This window comes from Rhinoraja longicauda, chromosome 16, assembly GCF_053455715.1.
Source record: "Rhinoraja longicauda isolate Sanriku21f chromosome 16, sRhiLon1.1, whole genome shotgun sequence".
NCBI classification, from domain to species: Eukaryota; Metazoa; Chordata; class Chondrichthyes; order Rajiformes; family Arhynchobatidae; genus Rhinoraja; species Rhinoraja longicauda.
The window spans coordinates 44,318,058-44,342,509 of NC_135968.1; the positions used below are offsets into that span (position 1 = coordinate 44,318,058).

The following is a 24,452-nucleotide window of genomic DNA, read 5'->3' on the forward strand; positions in this document are numbered from 1 at the left end:
AATTTGACATTCAATATGAAATTATAAATTATAAATTTTCAAAATTTCTAAAGGATACAAAGATATTGCCAGGACTTGAAGGCCTGTGCTGTAGGAAGAGGTTGGACAGGCTAGGACTTTATTCCTTGGAGTGCAGGAGGATGAGAGGCGGCGAGAGGTATTTAAGAACACAAGGGGAATAGATAGGGGATATGCACAGAGCCTTTTACCTAGTGTAGGGGAATCATGAAGCAGGGAAAATAGGTTTAGGTAAGATGGGAAAGATCTTGGGGAACACTTGGGGCAACTATTTCGACACAGAGGGTGATAGGTAAATAGAACAAGCTGCTGGAGGAGGTAGTTGAGGCACGTACTCTTAACAACATCTAAAAGGCATTTGGACAGGTACATGCATAGGAAAGGTTTAGAGGGATAGAGGCCAAATAAGGGGAGGTAGGACAAATGTAGATGCGGCACATCTTGGTCGGCATGGGAACGTTGGGCTGAAGGGCCTGTTTCCATGCTGTATGACTCTATGTCAGTAGGTTTTAGTAACGATTTCTTTTTCATAGGACCCAAGTACTTTAGTACTTTGGCAACAAACGGCTACATATTTTAGTACAGTTGACAAAGTGACCAACTAACCTGTTTTGTTATATTCCCATGGAGTAGAGCTTCAATGTGCAGCCTTGATAATAATTGAGGTATAAATGCTTTGAGACGAACGAGTGTGACATCTAGAACATATTTATAGATAGCTGAATCAATAACATTTCTAAAAATATATACACATTAATATACACATCAGGCTTTCCATTCTAGGACATTTGAGATGTCCTCTTTCTTTAGTAAACGTGGTATTCCCCCCTCCTGTAATAGATGGATCCCTTGCCCACATCTCCTCTGCGCATGTAGTTCTGCTCTTGCTCCTCCTTCCCCCAAACAATACAAGGGTAGATTTCCCTGGTCCTCGCCTTTCGCCCCATCAGCCTCCTCATTCAACACATCATTCTCCAACATTTCTGTCACCTCCAACGTGATTCCACCACCAATCACATCTTCCCATCCACATCTCCTTCCAACTTGTTCAAAGACCACACCCTATGCAGCTTCTTGGTTCACTCATTCCTTCCCCCCAAACCACCTCCTCCCCAGGTACATTTCCCTACAAACCCAGGAGATGTAGCACCTGCCCATATTACCTCCTCCCTCTCCTCCACCCAGAGACCCCAGCAGTCCTTCCAGGTTCACGTGCACCTCCTCTAACCTCAACTAATGCACCAATGGCTCCTGTCCATCAGCCCAGACCAAGCGTACACTCACTCGTCAATTATTTTGCTGAATACTTCGCTCAGTCTGCCAAAGCCGAATTAAACTCACAGCTGCTAACCTTTTCCCATTCCCATACTGACCTTTCTGTCCTGGGCCTCCTCCATTGCAGAGTGAGGCTACTGGAAAACTGTAGGAATAGCAACTCATAATCCGCTTGGGTAGCTCACAACCAAACAGTATGAACATTTAATTCTCCAATTTTAGGTAACTACCAACCTCCCATACCCTTCACACCCCCGCCCCTTGTGCCCCACCTGGATTTGCCCTATTTCTCCCCTCCCCTTCCACCTAAAATCCTTCCCCCACAATTTCAACTCTTCACTCCTTATGTCTCACACCTTCTGTCTTTTCATCTCTGCCCTTTGCCCAATAATTTGCCAATCAAAATCCCAATCGGATTACTTGCCAAGCTTTGTCCTGCCCCTCCTCTCTTCCAGCTTTCCTTTTCCTTCTCCCACCGCAATCAGTCTGAAAATGGGTCCCGACCTGAAACGTCCCAATTCATGTTCTCCAGAGATACTTCCTGACCCAGACTTATTCCAGCACTTTGATTCTTTTTTTTTTGTACACCAGCATCTGCAGTTCCTTGTTTCTACATATACATATTATTGCTGCAGACAAATAATCTAGCATACCAGAACGCCTTTAGTACACTCCAAAGACAATATAGATATTGAGCATAAGTGAAATTTTCACTGCATTTCACACATTTTTACATCTTTTGTTCACATGGTTTTGGATTCACATAACATTTTATCCAAATTCACGAGAGGCTGTTCTGAACAGCAAGCCCAACCAGAGTCAATAAGCATTTTGTAGATTTTCCAACAAAAAACCCCAAAATTATAACAAAATAACGCTGTAGAATGCATGGAATGCATTACGAAACCACGGCAACAAAATTAAGGGCTTTTCCCCATGCAGGCAGTGAACTTATAGGGACTCTGAAGGGTACTATACTGAATCATTCTCAATTGTTTTAATGACACAAGATTAGGATACTTGCTGCAGTCAGTCAGAGCACAATTTCCTAATGTATACTTCACTTAAAGAGAATACTGAATACTGAAATACTGCTCAGTACTGGAATACTGCTCAGGCACTTACTTTGAGATAGGTGTATAATTTAAATGCAAACTACGGGGGTTTTAAGTGCAGTAAACTGAAGAGTTCCTTTGAGCTCAATGCTTGCATGGGCAATCGTCTTCAATGTCTAGCCATTGTATAGTACTTCATTAATGTCACTTTTTCAAAGAGTTACCTGTCCAATAAACAATAGAGGAACAGGGCAGCAACAGACTGATATTTCACCTCTTTCTCTCATGATCAAATAAATCCAGGTTGATTGAAAAATGACAGCCAGAGTAGCGTGGTAGGAACCAGTATCAGATTTGCCCATCTTATTAATACTCCTTAATAGTACAATAATGGTTGGGGAGGGAGCGGAGGGGAAATTGTACCAGTGTAACAAGGAATGCTCTTCTGATATTGTGGTTAGGGTATATTCGTGGGGGGGAAAGAACAGTGTGTCTGGTCTGATACACTTAAAACCTTGATACACTTAAAACTACATGCAGATATCGGTTACCTGAAATGGATGCTATGAGCATCCAAGCATAATTAAATAGCTGCCTATTAACCATGGAAACATGAGACCGCAGACGCTGGAATCTGGAGCAAAAACACGAAACTGCTGGGACAACGCTACGGCTCATACCGCATCTGCTGGTGGGGGGAGGACATTTGATGTTTTGGGTCAAGTTCCTGCATTACAATGGAGAGTGAAGAGGAAAGATGACCAGTATAAAGAGGGGGATAGGGGTAAAACACAGGCAAGTAGGTGATTGATAGAACAAGGAGGGGTGAAGGATGACTGGGCAGAGGGATCCAAGTGGGGGATTAGTGGAGTCGGGAGATAAAGATAAGTGGGTGATAGCCTTATTTTTTTCACCCATTAATTTGATTACAAAATAGATTCTGAAATTGAACTTCATTCAAATCTCTTGTAATAATCTTTAGTTTACAGGCAATTAACGTACAATATTCAACCAAGCACCTACCTTCCAAAGCCTCCTTCAGCTCCTCTTTTGTCCATGCCACCTCAGTCATAAGCAGTCTGAGATAATACATGGCATGTTGGTGAGGTTGTTCCGCTCTAAAATTATTCAGAGACCGCATATACTAAAATAAAAAACAAGAAATAAAGAAGAGTTACTGATCCCCAAACAACCCAATAATGCCAACTACCTCTACAAATAGGTTCAAGCTTGAACCTGGTCACTATTTTTGAGCAAATGGCCCAACTCGGCAGTGAAATACTATTATTAAAATTAATCAAGAAGCTATATTTCAAACAAACGGTACAATGCACATAGAGGCTGCAGTATAATGTCAGATGCTACACGTACTACCTTCATTGGAACATTATTTTTTAACATGAAGTACAGCAACCTAGGCCACTACTCTAAAAGTGACACAATCGTTCAAGGAAGTTGCAATATTAACCCATACTGGATTGGTGATTCAACATAACTCCATTTAACCAGAGCACAGATAAAATCAAATTGTTGAATCTGGAAGTCAGTCACAGAATAAGAGTTGTCGGAAAGAACTGCAGATGCTGGTTTAAATCGAGGGCAGACACAAAATGCAGGAGTAACTCAGCGGGACAGGCAGCATCTCTGGAGAGAAGGAATGGGTGACATTTCGGGTCAAGACCCCCCTTCAGAATACGAGGTGTTTGACGAGTCAAAATCAAATTATCTTTTCCTATTTTAAGGAACCAGAAGTTGTAGATGCGAGATTGAAATTTACAGTTAATGTAGAAGGGAAAGATAATAGCGCATTCATTTTGGTAAATTTGCATAGCTCAGTATCCAAAGGTAATATATCATAATATGGTGTGCTCAAAACCCTACATAACAGAAACCTGACAAGGTCTACATTCTTCCACTCTCCTTATAATAAAGATCACTCATCTCTTTAACATTTATTTTCCTTTTGTAAATGTTTATCAGTTTTTAATGATTTATGTTATTGGGCTACAGAACATCCTTATTCCACAGCTGTTCTTAATTATTCAAAAATGCAGTTCTTTGTGGTCAAAATAGACGACCCCACATTTTCTCTACTCACTCAATCAGCTTTCTATACTCTTGCTTCCTCTTACTTGTGGTTTCTCTTTGTGTTATGACAAGGATAGATATGTATTTCTGTTCCTTGAAACCTGTCAACATTTCCAACCCAAATCACAAGGCTGTCCAATTTTGTGCATTAAATGTTGCTAATAATCTGTTCAAAATCTTGTTATCTTACTAGATAGTCATGCAGAAAAGTATTTTGTAGGAGTCATTTTATCTACCTTTTCATAACTTCCTAAACACTTCAATTAATTAGGTATTACTTTTGTTCAAACAATATTACACCGACTCTCTCTTAGCATGCTTAAACACTTTCCCAAGTGACAAGTTCTCGCAGCAGCTTAACCAAATGTCATGTTAAATTGTCAGGCCTGAACTTGCCTTGTTTTTCTCTCCCATTAGTCTTAAATAATGGATGTGCACAACCACACTTCCAATCTAAATTCTACAATTCATTAATCTGGAGGCTATTAAAACGTTATGTTTAATGCACCTGTAACCTATTTGTGTCCAAGTTTTAATATGGGTGAGAACGATTGAATCTTGAACATGTCTGCTCTTGTTATATTTTCCTCATTATTCCTTTTTTTTTAAAAAAAAAGATCACGATGAAAAGCATAGATACAAAATACATTTGCATGTATCACAGCTTCAAAGCTCACACTCAATTTATAATTAGCTTTTAAATTAATTGCAAATGAAACCAAAATATATAACTTGGTTACAATTAAATAACTGAATATTCTGAAAATAGGTGTGCAATTTATCAACATTTTTAAACATTGACAATGGCCAGATGCCATTTCTTTTTAAAAAGGCTGCTGTGCAGTTTTCACCTTTAATTAGAAAAAATACTAACTTTAGAATTGCTTAGCTTCTTAAGGCCCAAGTAACACAGAGAGCCACTTTTGTAAACAAAATTGCACTACATGATGCAACAACAAAAACCTTACACAAAACAAATAATGTGAATTCTGGAAACCAGAAATAAAAGAGAAAATGCTGAAAATATTCAACAATTATGGATAGAGAAACAAAGTGAACATTATTTCTTTAATATTGATAACTTGATGTGAAAGATTATGGACCTAAAATAATGACCATTTTCTCTCCATAAATATCACCTAATTGCAAAGTATTTCTCATCTTTTCCACTTTAATTGCAATGTTGTCTGCAGCACCGACTAATCTGACCCAGAAAGTAGCCAGATGGACCCAAGGCAGAAACTATGGTTAATTCTAAAAGGAAAATTCTCACAATCTACTGCCTCTTTCAGAGATAAGATATTCAACTCTCATGGAGTCATGTTAGAAAAAAAAGCATGGCAACAAGCCCTTCTGCCCAAGTCCAAGTTGACCATCAACCATCCCTCTATACCAATCCTACATCAATCCCATTTTTATTCTACCCACATGGCCATCAAGTCCTCATGCTACCAGATATTATGAATCAGCTCCACATTTCCAGTGGCCATTTAACCTACCAACCCACATCTTTGCGGTGTTAGGGAAAACTGGAGCCATTGGAAAAAATCCACACAGTCACTGGGAGAAAGTGCAAACTCCACACAGAGAGCATCTGAGATCAGGATTGCATTGTCTCTAGCACTTTGAGGCAGCAGTCCTATCAGCTGAGCCACTGTGCTGCCCACTGCATTGAATTTTTGCATATTCTAACCTTGATTTAAAAATGAGGATAGGGGAACACATGCCATCCAACATCAATAAGTTACAATGTAGCCAATTATTTTATTATAACATTTTTCTACTGTTTATAAACTTAGCTGTCATCAAAAATGTAATTCCCGGTACCTGGTGCCTGTACTTACATTGACCAATAAATCTCACTCTCCATTTCTCTTAGATGATTTCAAAAATATTTGCAAGAATTATAGCCCACATTTTAATAAAATAACACCAGCTGATTATGATCTATTAGGAAACAGCATCTCTGATTTTGTTTCTGTGCTCTGTTTCAACAAACATTATGAAAAAAGTGGATTGGTTAGATTTGTTCACAATAATGACAACATATTTGATAAATCCCAACTTACAGCTTCCTTGATTATTTCAAATCGCTTGTCATCAATTTCAAAGGTGACCATCTTCTCCATTATCTTCTTAAGAATTATATGCTGCTTGTCATTATAACCTTTCACAGACAGCTGTTGGCAAGTACAATAAAGATGTTTCATGCAAGAAATAACAAAACTGAAATTTAAAATGTACTAAAAATTTGACATTTAATTTAGTGTATACCCAGCAGATTTTGCAGTTACTTTCATAATATGTTTAAATGATTCTCATTTACATAACAGGAAATATTGAAGAAACAACAAATTATGACGAAGTGCATTTGTAATCATTTTAAATTACAAATATTGTTTTAAATATAGAAAATTTCTTCACGTGGCCAAACTAAATAGAGCAAATGCTAGTTTTCTCAGAGTAGCACGGTACTGAAGCAGGCCCTTCAGCCCACCGTCTGTGCCAACCATTTTGCACTAATCCTATACAATTTTCCCCTCACCGTAATCAAATATCTCTCGATTCTTTCACTCTTTTGCAAACTAGGGGTAATTTACAGAGGCCAACTGATAGACCAATCAATACATCTTTGAGATGCCAAGGAAACGGGAGAACCTGGAAGAAACTCATGCAGTCACACACAGAACATGCAAATTCCACAGAGATGTCAGTGCCCAGAACTGAACCCAGATTTCTTGAGCTGCTAATCGGCTGCACAACAATGCCATGCACGTCATCTCAAAAACTAAAAAAGGTCATTTAAGGTAATTTGCAACTATGCATATTAATCATTGCCAATTTTCATTATCCCCATTCCATTAAGAACAAATTCTCTGGTAGATTCCTCAGAGGATTTTCTGTGTTATGAAGATACTCTAACCTATTTTCATCAGCCCCTACACGCTACCACAAGAGATGATGATTTCCAAGCAATGTTTTGCTTTTTTTCTTAAAATTTACCTGCTCTAAACTGGATCTCTATATAAATGAAGCAGAATTCCATCAGGAATGTTTCTTTAGGAAACTGATAGCATCACAAAATCAAATAGGATTACTGTGCCTAAGGTGTACAAAATTGCAGAAAATATCGAAGAGAGTTACCTCAAAGATGAGGGAAAAAAACATTGGTAATTCTAAACTATATAGTATCCATAAAAAGCAGAGACTTTGTTTTGAAACTATCTCAAGCCAAAAAGACAGCATTAAAATTATAAATTAAACAGCGTTAGCCAAAGATACTTTCAGAAAGGGCCTTTTGGAAACCACTACATTGAGTATGGGGTGTTTGGGTAGGGGTTGTAGCTCTGGTTGGGAGACTTGTCAAGTCTATATTTGGTACCACCTTTCTCAGGACCATTTGTCCCTGCTTGATACTACACCCCCAGGCAACATTGACAAGCCAGCTAAACCATTAGCCAATGGGTCTCAAACCCTCAGTGAGACAGGAACTGCTCACCCTAACATGCAAAAACTGTTCCAGTGGACTGGGTGGAGGAGCAGGAAAGCTGTCCAGCAGTACAATGTGGAGTACACAGTGTATGTCTGAGGATCGAGAAAGACCTGGCCATCAAACTGCAGTCAAATAATTTACTAGTTGTCATCGTGCCACTGGATCTACAGTTGAGAGGCTGGGGTTGAACCAGTGCGTCACTTTTTAAACTCTTTTCTTTTCGCTATCCTCAAGCCCTGTGGTGATGGGGGAAGTGACAGGGAGAGAGTTGTAGCCCTGAACCTGCATGTAACCAGCCTGCAGATTAGTGGTTGTCCTTCTTTGAATCCAGGATAGAAAGAAGTTTAGCAGCATTCCATTCAAACAGTAATTTTTAGGGATAGCATTGCTCACCCCAGTAAAGGAAGGGACTAGCAAAGGTGTTCTAATCATTGGATAGGTGACGGTTTGGGTTGGGACCCTTCTTCTGACATACTCTCTCTCTACTACAATCAGTCTGAAGGGTCCTGACATGAAACATCACCCATCCAGTTTTTCCGGAGACTTTGCCTGACCCGCTGAGTTACTTCAGCATTTTGTGTCTATCTTTGGTATAAACCAGCATCTGCAGTTCCTTTTTATTACATGTCCTAATCATTGGCTGCCTTATCATTAACTAAGCCCAGCAGCTCATGGTTGGCAGTTAAATCTTTTCAGCAGTCAGTACATGGAATAAAACACTCTTCTGGATAGAGGGGATACAATGAGGCCCCAGAGAAGATCAGCCGCCATGGCCATGGAACCAGTGCACTGCAGGATTGACATTGCTGTTCACAGCGATATGCCATTTGTTGAAAAAACATCAATCTGCAAATCTTTGGGAGGCACCACCCTTTTCTGGAAGGGCAAACATGAAAATGAAGGCAAGATATTGTTGGAGTCATCATCCATATTTCGCCCCTCCTCCAGCTTCTCCATTTATCCAGCAATGTCAACAAACTCCTCATGGAGATTCTGACCAGATCTCTCCATTGCCAGAGTGAGGCAACACGCAAACTGATAGAACAGCACCCCATCGTCTGCATGGGTAGCTTTAACCCAATGGTATGAACACTCAAATTTTCGTCAACTAAGCTACCCACACCTCCCTTCCCCAACCCCCTCCCCACTCTCTTCCCAATATTCCTTCCTCTGGCGTCACATTGTGCCTCTTCCGACCTTACTCCTATCTCACACATTTTATCTTTTTATTTCTGCCTTTGTCCAACGATCTGCCAATCAAACCCCCCCACACCTGTATTCACCTGTCATTTGCCAGTTTATCCTGCCCCCATCTCACTTCCGGTTTTTGTTCCCTTCCCCCCACCACAATCAGTCTGATGAAGGGGAATGGTCTCAACCCAAAATGGCTAACCTTCAGTCCACAGGAACTGATCCAGAGTCAAGGGAACATTGGAAAATGATCACCAATGCATCCATGATTTCTTGGGCCACCTCCTGGAGTACTCTGGGATGCAGTCCGTCAGGTCCTGGGGATTTATCTGCCTTCAATCCCAACAGTTTACCTAACACCATTTCCTGACTAATGTGGATTCCCTTCAGTTCCTCCCTCCCACTGGATCAGTCCCCTAGTATTTCTGGGAGATTGTTTGTCTTCCTTGGTGAAGATAGAACCAAAGTACTCGTTTAACTGTTCTGCCATTTCTTTGTTTCCCCATTATAAATTCACCTGTCTCTGATTGTAAGGGACCTACATTTGTCTTCACTAATCTTTTCCTTTTTACATATCTAAAGAAGCTTTTAGAGTCAGTTTTTATATTCCCCGCAAGCTTTCTTTCATGCTCTCTTCTTCCCCTTAATTAACCCCTTTGTCCTCCTCCTCTGTTGAGTTTTAAATTTCTCCCAGACCTCCGGTTTGCTGCTTCCTCTGGCAATTTATATGCCTTTTTTTTGGATTTGTTTCTATTTTTTCCCCCATAGTATCCCAGTATACTTATCTCAGTACTCTCAACTGACAACACTAAAAGTGTGGAAACTTCATTTGTATATAGGAATTTGAATGTTGAGATTCTTCATGTCTTCATAGTAAGAATTAACGCAAGACAGTTCAAATTAAATGAAGGTGAATGAGTAGTGTAGTAAATACCTACTTCAGCAAAGTTGCACCTATGCCGTTATGTGTAATTAGACATATCCCTTTGTAACTAAACAGGACTATGGTCGGCATATTTATTTCAAAAGAATGTCCTTCAGGCGGTTAGAAACCATAATCTGGAGAGCTGAAGCTGACCTCCTTGGCCCTTGAAACCACAATTTGCTGATTTTTGAAAACTAACTGCGGCTTAGAATAAAAGCAGCCAACAAGGGAGCTGAACGTGATCACATTAAGTTTGCAAAATAGGTTATATTATATACATGTTTCTCAGTCATTTAATGCACTACTGTAGGTGCAAGCAGAAAATCTAATTCTGTTGATCAATGCATTAATCAATAATAATCAATGCAAATTAAGTAAAAATAAACGGTAATGTCAAAATTGACCAAAGTTATAACCTTACATGCAAAGAGAGCGGACACACCAATTGTGGCATGAATTACACGAATTAATTCCACCTTCAACAGACGCTGGATATTTGTGGATCCACCGCAAATCCAACTTTCATGCATGGTAATTCAGTTTAAACATGCAATTAAAACTCACGCATAAACTGCAAGCAGCTTGATTAATCTCAAGCAGAACCCTTCCTGCTCTACTTACAAGAATTGAGTTCATTGCTGGAACTAGCATATATACCATGCCTGTCAGGCGTGCTGCATATGTATACTCTTTTAAATCATCCCTCAACAACCTGATATAGAGATATGTCAGGTTGCAATGAAGAGGGTTGGCATAAATGTAGGGACTAACGAGAAGAAAACAAAAAGATAAATGTGGCAATACTCTCCCTGTTACAAGGCTGATATTTAACAATGACATTCAACAGGTCAACCAAAATGAATGAAGAGTATGTATATGCAGCCCCATGGCTCAACAATGTTCTACTTGATGGAAGCTTAATTATCAATAGAGGGTTTTTACAGTTGCAGTGAGCTAACAAAAAAGTGAATGAAAAAGTAAAAATGTAAACATGATATTTAAAGAGCTTTGCTGTTTCCCTGAATTTGGGTACTTACATACATTCCATAGATTGTATTTTGTAGATCATAGTTCAAGCCAGCAAGCTCTGCTGCATATGCATACTCATTGAGGGAATCTTTCAGCAGTTCAAGATATAAATAGGCCATATTACAATGCAATGGATCCACATAAGCAAATGGGCTGTAAAAGAATGTGCCAAACATTAAAATTTGTTTCTTAAAAAGTGCGAATAAAGTCAAAATTTATTTTTCATCTGAAAACATAGCTACGTTATTGAATGCAGAATTGATTCTCTTCCTACTCTGCCAAATAGCTAAACCTTCGTTAAAGTATTATACAACGCTTCAACTGTATTACACAAATAAATTATATGGAAATAGTTTCAATTCATGAATTCTTCCAATTTGTTACATACAAGATGGCAATAACAAAACAACTCTCCAATGACGTTCTAATTTTCAATATTTGAATATCCTTGAGTTTTAAATTGTACCATTTCACTTTACATAATGAATTTAAAGAAGGACATAATCGTTTATGAAAAATGCTGCGAAAATCTAGAGGATAAATGACAATACACTTCATTAAGATATCACTTCACGGCTTTAAAGTGTTGTTTGATTTCTGTACATTTTCACAGAAATTTTACAATTGGTTTGCTGGGAATGGTTGGATGTGGTTGACATGCTTATCTTTTCTCTCTCTCCCTCTCTGGTCAGTCAGAAACATTAATTTTACATACATGAGCTGAAGAATCAGCTCCAAGTTCAACAGGCAACAGGCACGTTTAATTGTTTTAGAATCCATGTGTCCTAAGAAAACAGTTCAAAGAATCAAGCACAAATAAACAGGATCTGTGCACAGTAAGGTGGCTCAGCTGACAGCTGGTAAGAGAACAAAATTATACTCCAAAGTGACATCCACAGTTCAACTCATCGTCTCCTTTTACATTTCCATGTATTCAGTGGATCCATGATGCAATAACTGCTAACGTACTTCAAACAAAATCAATGCGTCTCTGCCAAATGTAACCAATCATTTAAGATCATGTTGAAAGAACACCTGTCTTTTAGCTGGAAGAAAATGGAGAATTGCTTAAATTCTGCAATCAATATTAACAGGAGTTACAACAATGGATTCAGAACCTTATATATATATATATATATATATATATCAGTTATATATATATATATAATATCAGTTATATATATATATATAATATCAGTTATATAAATATATATATATATATATATCAGTTACAGAAAAAGGGCAGAGAAATGGCAAATGGCAAATGGCAAATGGAGAAATGGCAAATGGAGTTTAATCAAAGCAATTATGAGATATCGCACTTTGGAGGTCAAATGCAAGGGAATATATATACAATTCATGGCAAGACCCCTAACTGCATTAATGTATAGAGGGTTCTTGGGGTCCAAGTCCATAACTACTTGAAAGTGGCAACACATGTAGTTAGAGTGGTATGCTTGCGTTCATGGGTTGAGTACAAGAGTCAGGAAGTCATGATGCAGCTTTATAGGACTTTGGTTAAGCCACATTTGGAGTATTGCATTCAATTCTGGTCAACCCATTACATGAAGGATGTGGAAGCTTTGGAAAGGGTGCAGAGGAGGTTAACCAGAATGATGCTTGGAAATTATGATTTTAACTGCAGGGAGAGGTTGCACAGACTTGGATTGTTTTCTCTGGAGGGCTGGAGGTTGCAAGGAGATGAGACAAAAGTACATAAAATTATGAGGCACAAATAGGGTAGACAGTCAGAACCTTTTTCCTAGGTTGGAAAAATCACACACTAGAGGGCATAGGTTTAAGGTGAGAGGGGCAAAATTTAAAGGAGATGGGTGGGGCAAGATTTTTTTTACTCAAAGGGGTGAGTTCCTGGAACATGCTGCCGGTGGCAGATACGATGGTGGCATTTTAGAGACTTTTGGGTAGGCAAATGGATATGAAGGGAATGGTGGGATATGAATTATGTACCAGCAAAGAAAGGATAGTCTTGGCATCATGTTCGGCACAGACATAGCGAGCCGTAGGACCTGTTCCTGTGCTGTTCAGTGCTATGTTCAATAGCTCATGCAATGAACTGAATAAATGGGAAAATACATTCAAAAATATTTCTATCATCTATTAATTCCTTCAGATGTCAGAATTTTGTGTGACTGCGCCTGCCACATTTACTCAAGCATCCTCACGATGTTTGCAAAAGCTTCAAAACTAAAACTTGCAGATTAACCTCACTGACTCTGTAACTAGATTGCACACCTAAATTCCTTTTATTATTTACTAAAGGTCTTTAAACCTCTACCAATATATACTTTATTATTTTTCCTGTCACATTTTGGAGAAATTCTCATTACAAAAGGAATCATTTCAGAAACATTAGACTTTTTTTCCTCAGTTCATTAGTCTTCTTCAATTACATCAGTAAGCAATATTTTAGCAGCATCTCACTGTCTGAAAACTAGGATGTTTGAGCTTGTATTAGACATAAAACAAATGCAATTCAGTCTTTTATTTTTGACTAGCAACAGATGTATTGTATGACAACAACTATCATCCTACTCGAGTCAAATTTTGAAGTTAACAGGTTCAACATAACATCACCACCTTTTTGTGCTCAATGCATCTATGAATCCTAGAAACCCAATCTTTAACCTCTTGATCAACAAGCCCTTCTAATTCCAACATTCTTAAAAATTGTGCCATTTAGCCTACATTTTTGCTCCTTATATTTTCAGACAAAACACCGTCCTCGTCATAAGGGCTCATAGGGGGGGGGGGGGGGCAGAATGGTGTCCGTTATTGCCATAAGGTATCATCATTGTACATGGTTGAAGCAAAGAACTGCAGATAATGGTTAATACACAAATGTGACACAAAGTGCTGGAGTAACTCAGCCGGTCAGGCAGCATCTCTGGAGAACATCTGATGTCAGGACCATTCTTTAGACAAATTCAGTCTGCTGAGTTAATCCAGCACGTAGTGTCGTTTCACCTTAAAACTAGGTGCCGATGCCGTTCGTCTGCACCAGCAAGCCCTTCTTCACAGGTTGACTCGGCTGTTGTTGTGGCTGACATTGTACTCCCTGGGGGCAGTGCTTTCTTCAGCTTGCCAATGACAGGATGTGCTCAAACATCATAGGGATCCCCTCTTACATGCTGCTGCTTCCAAACAGAAGTATATCGGCTCTGGGGGAGGAGGAGGAAGCAGCATTGGACCGGGGGGGGGGGGGGGGGGGAGCAAAAGAGGCTGTGTGGACAGAGCAATAAATATGAGGATGAGGAGGGCGGGTGCACAGAAAAGCAACAGCCGACAAGAAACATCAGCAGGTGAGAAGAAAGGAGTCCCACGGTGACTGAGCATGTTATGTCGGTGGCAGTGGCCTGCAAGAAAATGTCCCGGGGCTACAACAGGACTCACTATAACAGCCATGTCAACAGACTGTGCGGTGGGTGAAGGGCTTGGTGGTGCACCTTGCAAGTTGGGGGTGGAAGCTGGGAAGATGGTGCGAGCTTGGGGTGACACTGGCAGGTGTGTCCGCTATATCCAAAATCCATCATGAGGGGGTCTGTTAAGAAAAGGGTTTACAGTACAATATTTTGCCACATTTTTTGCTCATCCTGCTAATCTTTTTTTCAAATTTAACCTGCCTCAATTTTTCTCATCAGTATTTTGTGCAGGTCTTTTAAAATTATTTTAAAATTGATAAACCGTGGTAGTCGTTTTCAGCCGTAATGTTCCGAGGCCTGATGGGATCCATGCCAGGTTATTGAGAGAGCAAGAAAGAAAATTGCTGAGGCCTTGACAGAGATCTATAAATCCTCTTTATCCACAGGTGAGGTTCCAGAGGACTGAGAATAGCCAAAGGTGTTCCTTTGTTTAAGAAGAGCAAAAGGGAACAGAGTGGATAAAAAGACCAGCGAGCCTCACATCATTAGTGAGGAAATTATTGATGATTTGAAGAGATGGGATCTACTCACATATGGACAACTCTGGACATTAGAGGTAGTCAGCATGGCTTTGCGTAGGGGAGGTCATATCTAACAAACCTGTTTTTGAAGAGGTGACGAAGATGATGATGAAGGTGGAAAAGTGTATGTTGGCCACATCTACTTTGATAAAGAATTTAACAAAGTCCATCATGGTAGACAGATCCAGAAGATTAAGAATCATGGGATCCACAGACTTGGTAGATTGGATTCAAAGTTGGCTTGGCAATAGAAGCCAGAGTGCAGTGATGAAGGTGTGTTTTCCTGACTGGAAGTCTTCGACCAGTGATGTTTCGTAGTGTTCTTTGCTGGGTCCTCTGTTGATTGTGACATATATAAATGATTTGGATGAAAATGTAGATGGGTTGGTTGGTAACTTAGCTGACAACACAAAAATTGATGAAGTTATGGAAAATAAGGAAGGTTGTCAAAGGATACAGCACAAGATAAATCAGTTGGAAATTTTGGTGCAGAAATAGCAAATGGAGTTTAGAGTGGTTAAGTATGAGGTGTTGCACTTTGGGATATCAAATGTAAGAGGAAAGTGTACAGTAAAGTGCATGACCCTTGAGAGCATTAATGTACAGAGGTATTTTCAACACAAGTAGATAGGATGGTAAAGAAGGCATGGTCAGGGCACTGAGTATAGGAGCTGGGAAGTATTGTGGCAGCTGTGCAAGGCTTTGTTTGGGTCATGTTTGGAATATTGTGTAATTCTGATCACTGCAACATGGTGAGGATTTGGGTGCCAAAGTGGTTTACCGGGGTATTGCCTGGATTAGAGATAATTAGCTACAAACAGGAGGTTAGATGAATGTGGGGTTGTTTACTTTGAAGCATCCGAGGCTGATAGGCAACCTGATAAAAGTTGATAAAATTGCTTAAATAGTTGATTAAATAGTGCAGATAGTCAGGGTCTTTTCCCTAGGGTGGAAATATTAAATACTAGAAGGCACAGATTTAAGATGAAAGGGGTAAAGTTTAAAGGATATTTGAGAGGTAGTTTAAAAAATACAGTGTTTTGGGTGCTTGCAACACGCTGTGAGGGGAGGTGGTGGAAGGAGATATGATAGTAACATTTTTTTGTTTAGTTCAGAGATACTGCGTGGAGACAGGTCCTTCAGCCCACCGAATCCACAGACCAGCTATTCCCGCACATTAACACAAGCCTGCACAAACTAGGGACAATTTACACTTATACCAAGTATACAAACCCAAGCCAATTAACCTACAAACCTGTATGTCTTTGGAGTGCGGGAGGAAACCAAAGATTTTTGAGAAAACCCACACAGATCACGGGGAGAACGTACAAACTCCATACAGACAGCCCCTGTGGTTGGGATCGAATCAGGGTCTCCTGCGCTGCAAGCTCTGAAAGGCAGCAACTCTACCGCTGTGTTGCACATAGATGTTTAGGTAGGCACAGGAACAGGCATAGTTTGTAGGGTTATAGACCCTGTGCAGACAGATGGGATTAATTTAAATTGGCATCATGGTTGGCACAGACATTGTTCCTGTGCTGTTTTAATCATATAAAATTTGGCACGTTCTACTCTTTTGGCATCTCCGATATATCCAAGAAGGTTTTGAATATTATGGCAAGCCTTCCTGCAATCCCCATTCAATTTCACTGAACTACAAAGGACATAGTGACTTTAAGCATAGCCAACTTACAAAGGACATAGTGACATAAACCTAGTGACTTTAAGCATAGCCAACTTAATGATTTTTACCTTAACCTTTAACTACAAATAACATCTGTTCTGAGATTCTAGAAGCATCATTTTCGCAAGCCCAATACATTTAGGATGCCGGCTCTGCCTTCTCTCTTTATGCACTGATCACCTCATTGTATTAATCTGTTCCACCCAACTCTCTTTACTAACTTAGTACTTATATGCCTATAGAGAACCATTGGATTCCCTTTTATCAAAATTCTTGTTTCATTTCAAAGCTTTTATTTTGGAGTCTCGTTTCCGTTGATGCAACTGTCAAATTTTGTATGGACCCTAATATTTGTATTTCATCATACTTTTTTTCCATATGTTAATTCCAAAAGCATTTTCTATTCCTCAGTCTATTTTAATCTTCTCTGATCTGGTATAATTTCCCCTCTATTTAAACCACCCTCAATCACTATAGGATGGCACGGTGGCTCAGCGGTAGAGTTGCTGCCTTACAGGGCTTGCAGTGTCAGTGACCTAGGTTCGATCCCAACTACAGGTGCTGTTGAACGGAGTTTGTACATTCCTCTGAGGTTTTCCTCTGAGATCTTCAGTTTCCGCCCACACTCCAAAGATGTACAGGTTTGTAGGTTGTGTAGGAAAAAAACCCTGCAGATGTTGGTTTAAAACAAAGGTAGACATAAAATGCTGGAGTAATTCAGCGAATCAGGCAGCATCTGACTGAAGAAGGGTCTCGACCCGAAACGTCACCCATTCCCTCAGCAGGTCAGGCAGCATCTGTCTGAAGAAGGGTCTCAACCCAAAACATCACCCATTCCTTCTCTCCAGAGATGCTGCCTAGCCCGCTGAGTTACTCCAGCATTTTGTGTCTACCACCAGGTTTGCGGGTTAATTGGCTTGATACAAGTGTAAATTGTCCCGAGTGTAGTGTTAATGTGCGGGGATCGCTGGTCGGTGTGGACTCGGTGGGCCGTAGGGCCTGTATCTCCAAAGACACTGTTCCCAGTCCTTTGGAAGTACAACTTGTTCATCCAGAACTGGCACTGCAGGTGGCCACTTCCTAGATCCTATGATCAAGGAATTTCTCTGTCTCCCTAATGTTCCACAGTGAATCCAGAAGTCCTCAAGATCACAAATCTTGGCTTGAGATTTGTTATTTCATTCATGGCCGCCACGACATGCAAAATATCCTGAAGTTCCTACATGGCATGGGGATTGTAGCCAATAAGTCTTAACTAATTCACCATCAAAGAACTTACTATTTCTTTTCTATTTCTTTATTATTAATTTGTTATCCTGAATTAACTTTTTTTTTTAAAGCATGGTATAGGAACAGAATTCTAACCAATGGATTGTGCTTTAGAGATCTGCATATTTTGAGCCAATTATATACTTTTTTATATTCTCAACAGAAGTGTACCATTTTCACTCAGAGGAAACATATTTCAAAAACCCATCTCCCAAATGGCGTACACACCCTCGAGACAGGTCTGGAGTCTTGTTATACTTGACTCATAAGTTTGTTGGCTCAGATATGCTAAATGACAATCCAAACGGGGATTCAATAGTCAACAATTGACTAATCCATATATATTTTCATCATCACTTCTTTACTGATATTTTAAAAAACACAGGATTATTACTTATGTCATTAGAATTTATCACCATTTGAAGAACATACCTAAAAAACTCAAAGTTTAAGCATGCTTTTGGCAGAAAGAACTTGTCATCCTGCTTGAACCACACTTTGCTCATTGCAGTATCCTGTAATAAAAACATTATAGAATCAGAAAATACAGCATTGAAACTCCATTATTACAAAATAGCATTTTAACTTCTAGTTTACAGACTCACCTGCCAAAATACCTAATTAAAACATAATAATGATCCCAAGGGGATCACTGTCAATAGTTGATGCCTGAGTAAACCAAAACAGTTATTGGGCAGAGGGAATCAAATGTCCCAGTTCCAAGTTTAGTAATAACAACATACAACTTAGGAATTGAGAATACAGAGGAGGATGTAAAAAGGCTTCAAGAGGATATAGATAAGCTAAGCGACTGTGTGAGAACATGGCAAATGGAACCTACTTTAGAAAAGGAAGAGGTCATTCACTTTAGTGCACATAACAGAGGAGCCCAAAATACAATTATTTTTTAAACGTTGAGAGACTGTGTACCGCTGATGCTCAAAGAATTAGCAGGTACTTGTAAACAAGTAAATGAAAACCAACATGTAGGTGTAACAAGCCACGAGGAAGGCAAATGGTATGTTCCCCTTCGTTTAAAAAGATTGAATATAGGAGTATGGAAGTCCTACTGCAATTATATACAGCATTAATGACTTCAAATTTCAAGTACATTTGATCTCCTTATCCAAGGCAGGGTGTATTTGCCATGGAGACGAGTTCAAAGATTCACTACTGTTTTAGTTTACTCAAGCATCAACTATTGACAGTGATCCCCTTGGGATCATTCCAAAACTTGGAACTGGGACTGAGGGGAGTTGCTGTATGAGGAGAGATTGATTAGGCTAGTCCCTTACTCTCCTTTTGAAGAATAGGAGATATTATTGAAATGTAAAATTCTTACAGGGTTTGGCAGGTAGGATGCAAGGAGATCTTTCCTCCATCTGAGGAGTCAGAAACCAAGCAGTACAGTCATAGCCTGACAACATGAGGGAGAATGTTTAGGTCCAAGATTTTTTTCAGTCATAGGGTTGTGGATTTTTATTGATCCTCTACTCTGGAGTGATGCATGTGGCCGTCATCAAGTTCTGTTGATATGTTAATACATACAATGTTGACACATTTAAAAGAGAAAAATATTCGCATGATTTCAGTCAAGTTAATTATTTATCCATGGCGTCATGCATATCGAATGATCAATTCAGGAGCAATGTTGGGTTCATGATGATAAGCTTGTATATGCTGGAATTTAGAAGGATAAGAGGGGATCTTATTGAAACATAAGATTATTAAGGGATTGGACACATTAGAGGCAGGAAACATGTTCCCAATGTTGGGGGAGTCCAGAACCAGGGGCCACGGTTTAAGAATAAGGGGTAGTCCATTTAGAACGGAGATTAGGAAAAACTTTTTCAGTCAGAGAGTTGTAAATCTGTGGAATTCTCTGCCTCAGAAGGCAGTGGAGGCCAATTCTGTGGATGCTTTCAAGAGAGAGCTAGATAGAGCTCTTAAAGATAGTGGAGTCAGGGGTATGGGGAGAAGGCAGGAACGGGGTACTGATTGTGAATGATCAGCCATGAAGGGCCGAATGGCCTACTCCTGCACCTATTGTCTATTGTCTATGTTGCCAATGGCATCATCAGAAGATGCAAGGTGAAAAGCTGTTGGAAAATTCTGAGGGAAATAAAAGCGTATTGCAAATCCTTTTTAAATAAAACTATTGTAGTAAATTGTATTTGCTGCACTGCGCTATTACCAAGTACCCAGCCAACATGGTCACAAACTTAAAGGCAAACTGGGTTAGGGGGTCACAATAATAAATGAAGCATTCATATCAGCGTCAATTTAAGGAAACATCTTCAACCTGTAGAGCATTGCACTACAAATTGTATCAATTTTTATTACCGATTATTGATCTAACCACATTATCCGACAACAGGCTAAGCAAATCCAAACTATGACATTCATCAACTTATTCAACAAACTTTAGAAATATGGATTTTAAAATAATAACATTGACTATATATGAAAGAAAAATGTATTATCATGTTAGTGCTGTATTTTTCCAACTCTGACATCCCATTCACAGTTCTAACAGTTGAATCATTTACCTTAATGAGACACGGAAATGCTGCCGTATCATTTTCCAAATGGAAGATCTCAAAATTTGTAGGAATGAACTCATTTTTAACTGGTAGTTTAAACTTCCCATTTAAGTCTGCATCCAGCCATTTCTGTAAGAATAAATAGAAACCCCTTTATTGCTTTGAACATGGATTACGATTTTACCATTTACTGTAGTGAAGGAATTGTTCTTTAAAGTATCAGTTAACATATGTTAACATTTTTCTACAGATTTTATAATAAATAAATAACACAATGGGCCCTCTCTCACCTTTCCTAAATTCACAGCAAAGCTATGCAACAGACCAAGGGTATTACTAGGGTGGTGATCTGGAAATATTACTTTGAATGGCCAAAGTGTAAAGGCATCAAAGCCTATTAGGCATAGATGATACTTAATCCACTATTGATTTCCGAACACCACAAATTAAGATATTGGGTAGACGTAGATGGTTCAAAATAGACAAAAGTACACAAGTCAAAATTGGGAACACAGAAATAAAAAAGATATATCAATTCAACCTATCAAATCCATTCTGTGATGTAGTTTATGAATGGCACATTTGTGACCTAATTTTCACATGCACCATTGTTCCTTTAATATCTTGGACAATCTCAAACAAAACCACTTTTAGATTTAAATTTAGATCATACTTTTTTCAAGAATAAGATTCTGAGTTGGTATAACACTATGTTCCACCTTGTGGGAGTAACTGTTCAATAATGAGTAGTTCCTTTAACTCTGAGAAGTCATTTTCTTCTTTCAAATCAGTTTAATTTTTGCCTCTCTCTTCCTCATATGGTGGTGGAAGTAGTCTTCGAATGTTTTTAATATACATTATACATTAATAATATAGATAATTAGTAAGCAAGCGGTCAAAAGGTATCCACGGGCATATGCTAATGAGATCAGGTTAACAATAAAATCTGTCATGACCTTACTAAGTGGTTGTGCTGGCTTGAGTGGCCAAGTCCACAACTCCGGCTCCTTATGCTAACTTTATCTTTTATAATTCAATCGTATTCTCTGATCAACTCAAAAATTAGTGTTAACCGACTTTATCCTTAATTATACACGAGAAATTATCTCACAACAGATGTTAGCCTAACCAGGTCCAATTTTTCTGGTTTGTTTCTCTCACTGTTATATAATCACGAGGAATGCAAACTTTCTAATCAAAAAGGATTGGTTACTGAATCAGTGGGATTTAAAATATTATACTTGGTTCTCCTCCAGATCTTTCAAAACCCTCAGATAGAAATCATCTAATCCCATGGGGTTGTCACTCCTTTGTACCGTTATTCTCATCGTTTATTTTGCTAACACTGGATTTAGTGATCCCTAATAACTTAACCCTGCCATGAATATTGAAGGAAAATAATTATTCAGAATTTCCACAATTTCCTTAGTTCTAATATATGACATTTTTTCCACCTTTTGATCTTCTTTGCACATTTTTCCTGATCTATTTTGATTCTGTGGCTGTGTTTTTGGCAAGTAAAGTTGCCTCCTGGTACACTGACCTTCATTAGTCTAGACTACCACAGACTTTGCCCTATGAAAGTCACCCTTATTTAAAACCAAAACATTTGTAGCTTCATTATGCTTGTTCTTTTTGAATACTATATTGCACCTGATCATATTGTACTTGGGTAGACACAAAATGCTGGGAGTAACTCAGCAGCTCAGGCAGCATCTCTGGAGAGAAGGAATGGGTGACGTTTCGGGTCACGACCCTTCTTTAGTATTAATTATACGTTCCATAAGACAGAGGAGTAGAATTAGGCCATTTGGCCCATCGAGTTTCCTCCACCAATCATTACTGATCTATTATTCCCTCTCAACCCCATCCTGCTTTCACCACATAACCTTTGACACCCTTACTAATCTAGAATCTACCAATCTCCACTTTAAAAATGCTCAATGTCCTGGCCTCCACAGCTGTATGTGGCAATGAATTCCATAGATTTTCCACCCCCTTATCTAAAGAACTTCCTCCTCATCTCCACTCCATTTCATGCATTGTTAAGTTGTTGACTAAATCTGGTTCAATGAACATTATTCATTGTCCAAATTCACTTGGACCATCTCTGACACCTCCCTCCCCTTTCGTGATCTGTCTCCATCACAACAGATAGATTATCGACCGATATCTATTACAAATGTACTAACTCCCACAGCTATCTAGACTACACTTCCCACCCTGCCTCCTCCTCTACCCCCTACACCCAATTCCTCCCTCCACCGCATCTGTGCCCAAGATGAAGTGTTCCGTAACAGGACATCTGAGGTGTCCTTATTCTTTAGGGAACGGGGGTTCCCCTCATCTATCATAGGCGAGCCCTCGCATGCGTCTCCTTGTTACCCCGCAGCTCCGCTCTTGCTCCCCCCTACTCCCAGTTGCAACAGGGACACAGTCCTCACCTTTCACCCAATCAGCCGTCGCATGCAGCACATAATCCTCTGACATTTTCGCCACCTCTATCAGGATCTCACAACTAGTCATATCTTCACATCTCCATCCCTTCCCGCTTTCTGCAGAGACCGTACCTTCCGCAATTCCTTGGTTCACTCATCCCTTCCCACTCAAATCACCCCCTCCCTAAGTACTTTCCCTTGCAACTGCGGGAGATGCAACACCTGTCCCAACACCTCCCCCCTCGACTCCATCCAGGGACCCAGACAGTCCTTTCAGGTGAGGCAGTGGTTCATTTGCACCTCCTCCAACCTCATCTATTGTATTCGTTGTTCTCAGTATGGTCTCCTGTAGATCAGCGACACCAAGTGCAGACTGGGCGATCGTTTGGCTAAACACCTCCGCTCAGTCCGCCTTGGTCTATAGACTCTATGCGATCTCCCGGTTGCCAAACATTTTAACTCCCCTTCCCATTCTGAACTTTCTGTCCTTGGCCTCCTCCACTGTCAGTGAGGCCACACACAAATTGGAGGAACAGTGTCTGAATTTTTGCTTGGGCAGCTTACAACTCAGTGAATATATATTGATTTCTACAAATTCAAGTAACCCTTGCATTCCCTCTCTCTTCGAACCTCGCCCACCAGAGTCATCCTGCTAGTTTTACAGTGTGTATCCCCTCATTATCACCTGCTCTACAGTCAACAATGGATCATTGTGGGCTCATTGGCATCGGTGCTGGCTCTGATCTGTTCTGTATCTTTTCATACCTCTAGTCTCCCACTCCCCTGACTATCAATCTGAAGAAGGGTCTCAACCCGCAATGTCACCTATTCCTTTTCTACAGAGATGCTGCCTGACTTGCTGAGTTACTCCATGATTGTGTGCCTATCTTCAGCGTTAAATCCTATGTGGCCAGGTCTGCCTTGCTAATCTTAAAACAATATGATGCAGAAAAGTGATCCAGAAGTGTATGTGAATTTCAATACTTTTCAGACATATGATAATCTGTTTCTTCCATTGCAAATTGTTAAATATCACACTGCTTCTGTAATAGGACCATTAACCTTGACATTTATATCTTCTTCCAGCAGGGGGCCACACATAATTCCAACTATATTTCATAACATTTTGTTCAGGGCAATCTGAGACTTTTATATCAAGTTCATCGAAAGGCAAAATGTCATAAAGGAGATTGAAATAGCACCTAACTGCCTTGCTTTCTTAGTATCCAAAGCATACTCGGCAAATTCTTCCATGCTGAAAAGAGAGGAGCCAAATTTTGAATTTGAAAAATATAATCACAGCAATAATATTTCTCTCTCCATCTCTGAAACTTTATGCCTACTCTGACTGACATCAGGGTGGGAAGAGGTCTGCAAACAAGATTCCAGTGATTAGCTAAATGCATACGTGGAGTCATTATCCAAATGCCAGCTGTTAAGAACAAATTCAAGTACACTATGTTCAGTACAAGCTTATTTTAGA

The 24,452-nt window shown here is 39.6% G+C and overlaps 1 protein-coding gene across 3 annotated transcripts in view; it reads right to left on the reverse strand.

The window, feature by feature from the left end:
* ide (insulin-degrading enzyme) overlaps nucleotides 1–24,452 on the reverse strand; it is a 95,264-nt gene that overhangs the window by 22,485 nt on the left and 48,327 nt on the right. For all 3 annotated transcript variants that reach the window (XM_078413721.1, XM_078413719.1, XM_078413720.1), the window contains exons 13-18: nucleotides 20,538–20,660; nucleotides 18,421–18,503; nucleotides 11,083–11,227; nucleotides 6,506–6,616; nucleotides 3,372–3,492; nucleotides 625–716 (exon numbers count right to left, since the gene is read on the reverse strand). In XM_078413721.1, coding sequence (XP_078269847.1) covers nucleotides 625–716; nucleotides 3,372–3,492; nucleotides 6,506–6,616; nucleotides 11,083–11,227; nucleotides 18,421–18,503; nucleotides 20,538–20,660 — 675 coding nt within the window. The remainder of the gene's footprint in view (nucleotides 1–624; nucleotides 717–3,371; nucleotides 3,493–6,505; nucleotides 6,617–11,082; nucleotides 11,228–18,420; nucleotides 18,504–20,537; nucleotides 20,661–24,452) is intronic.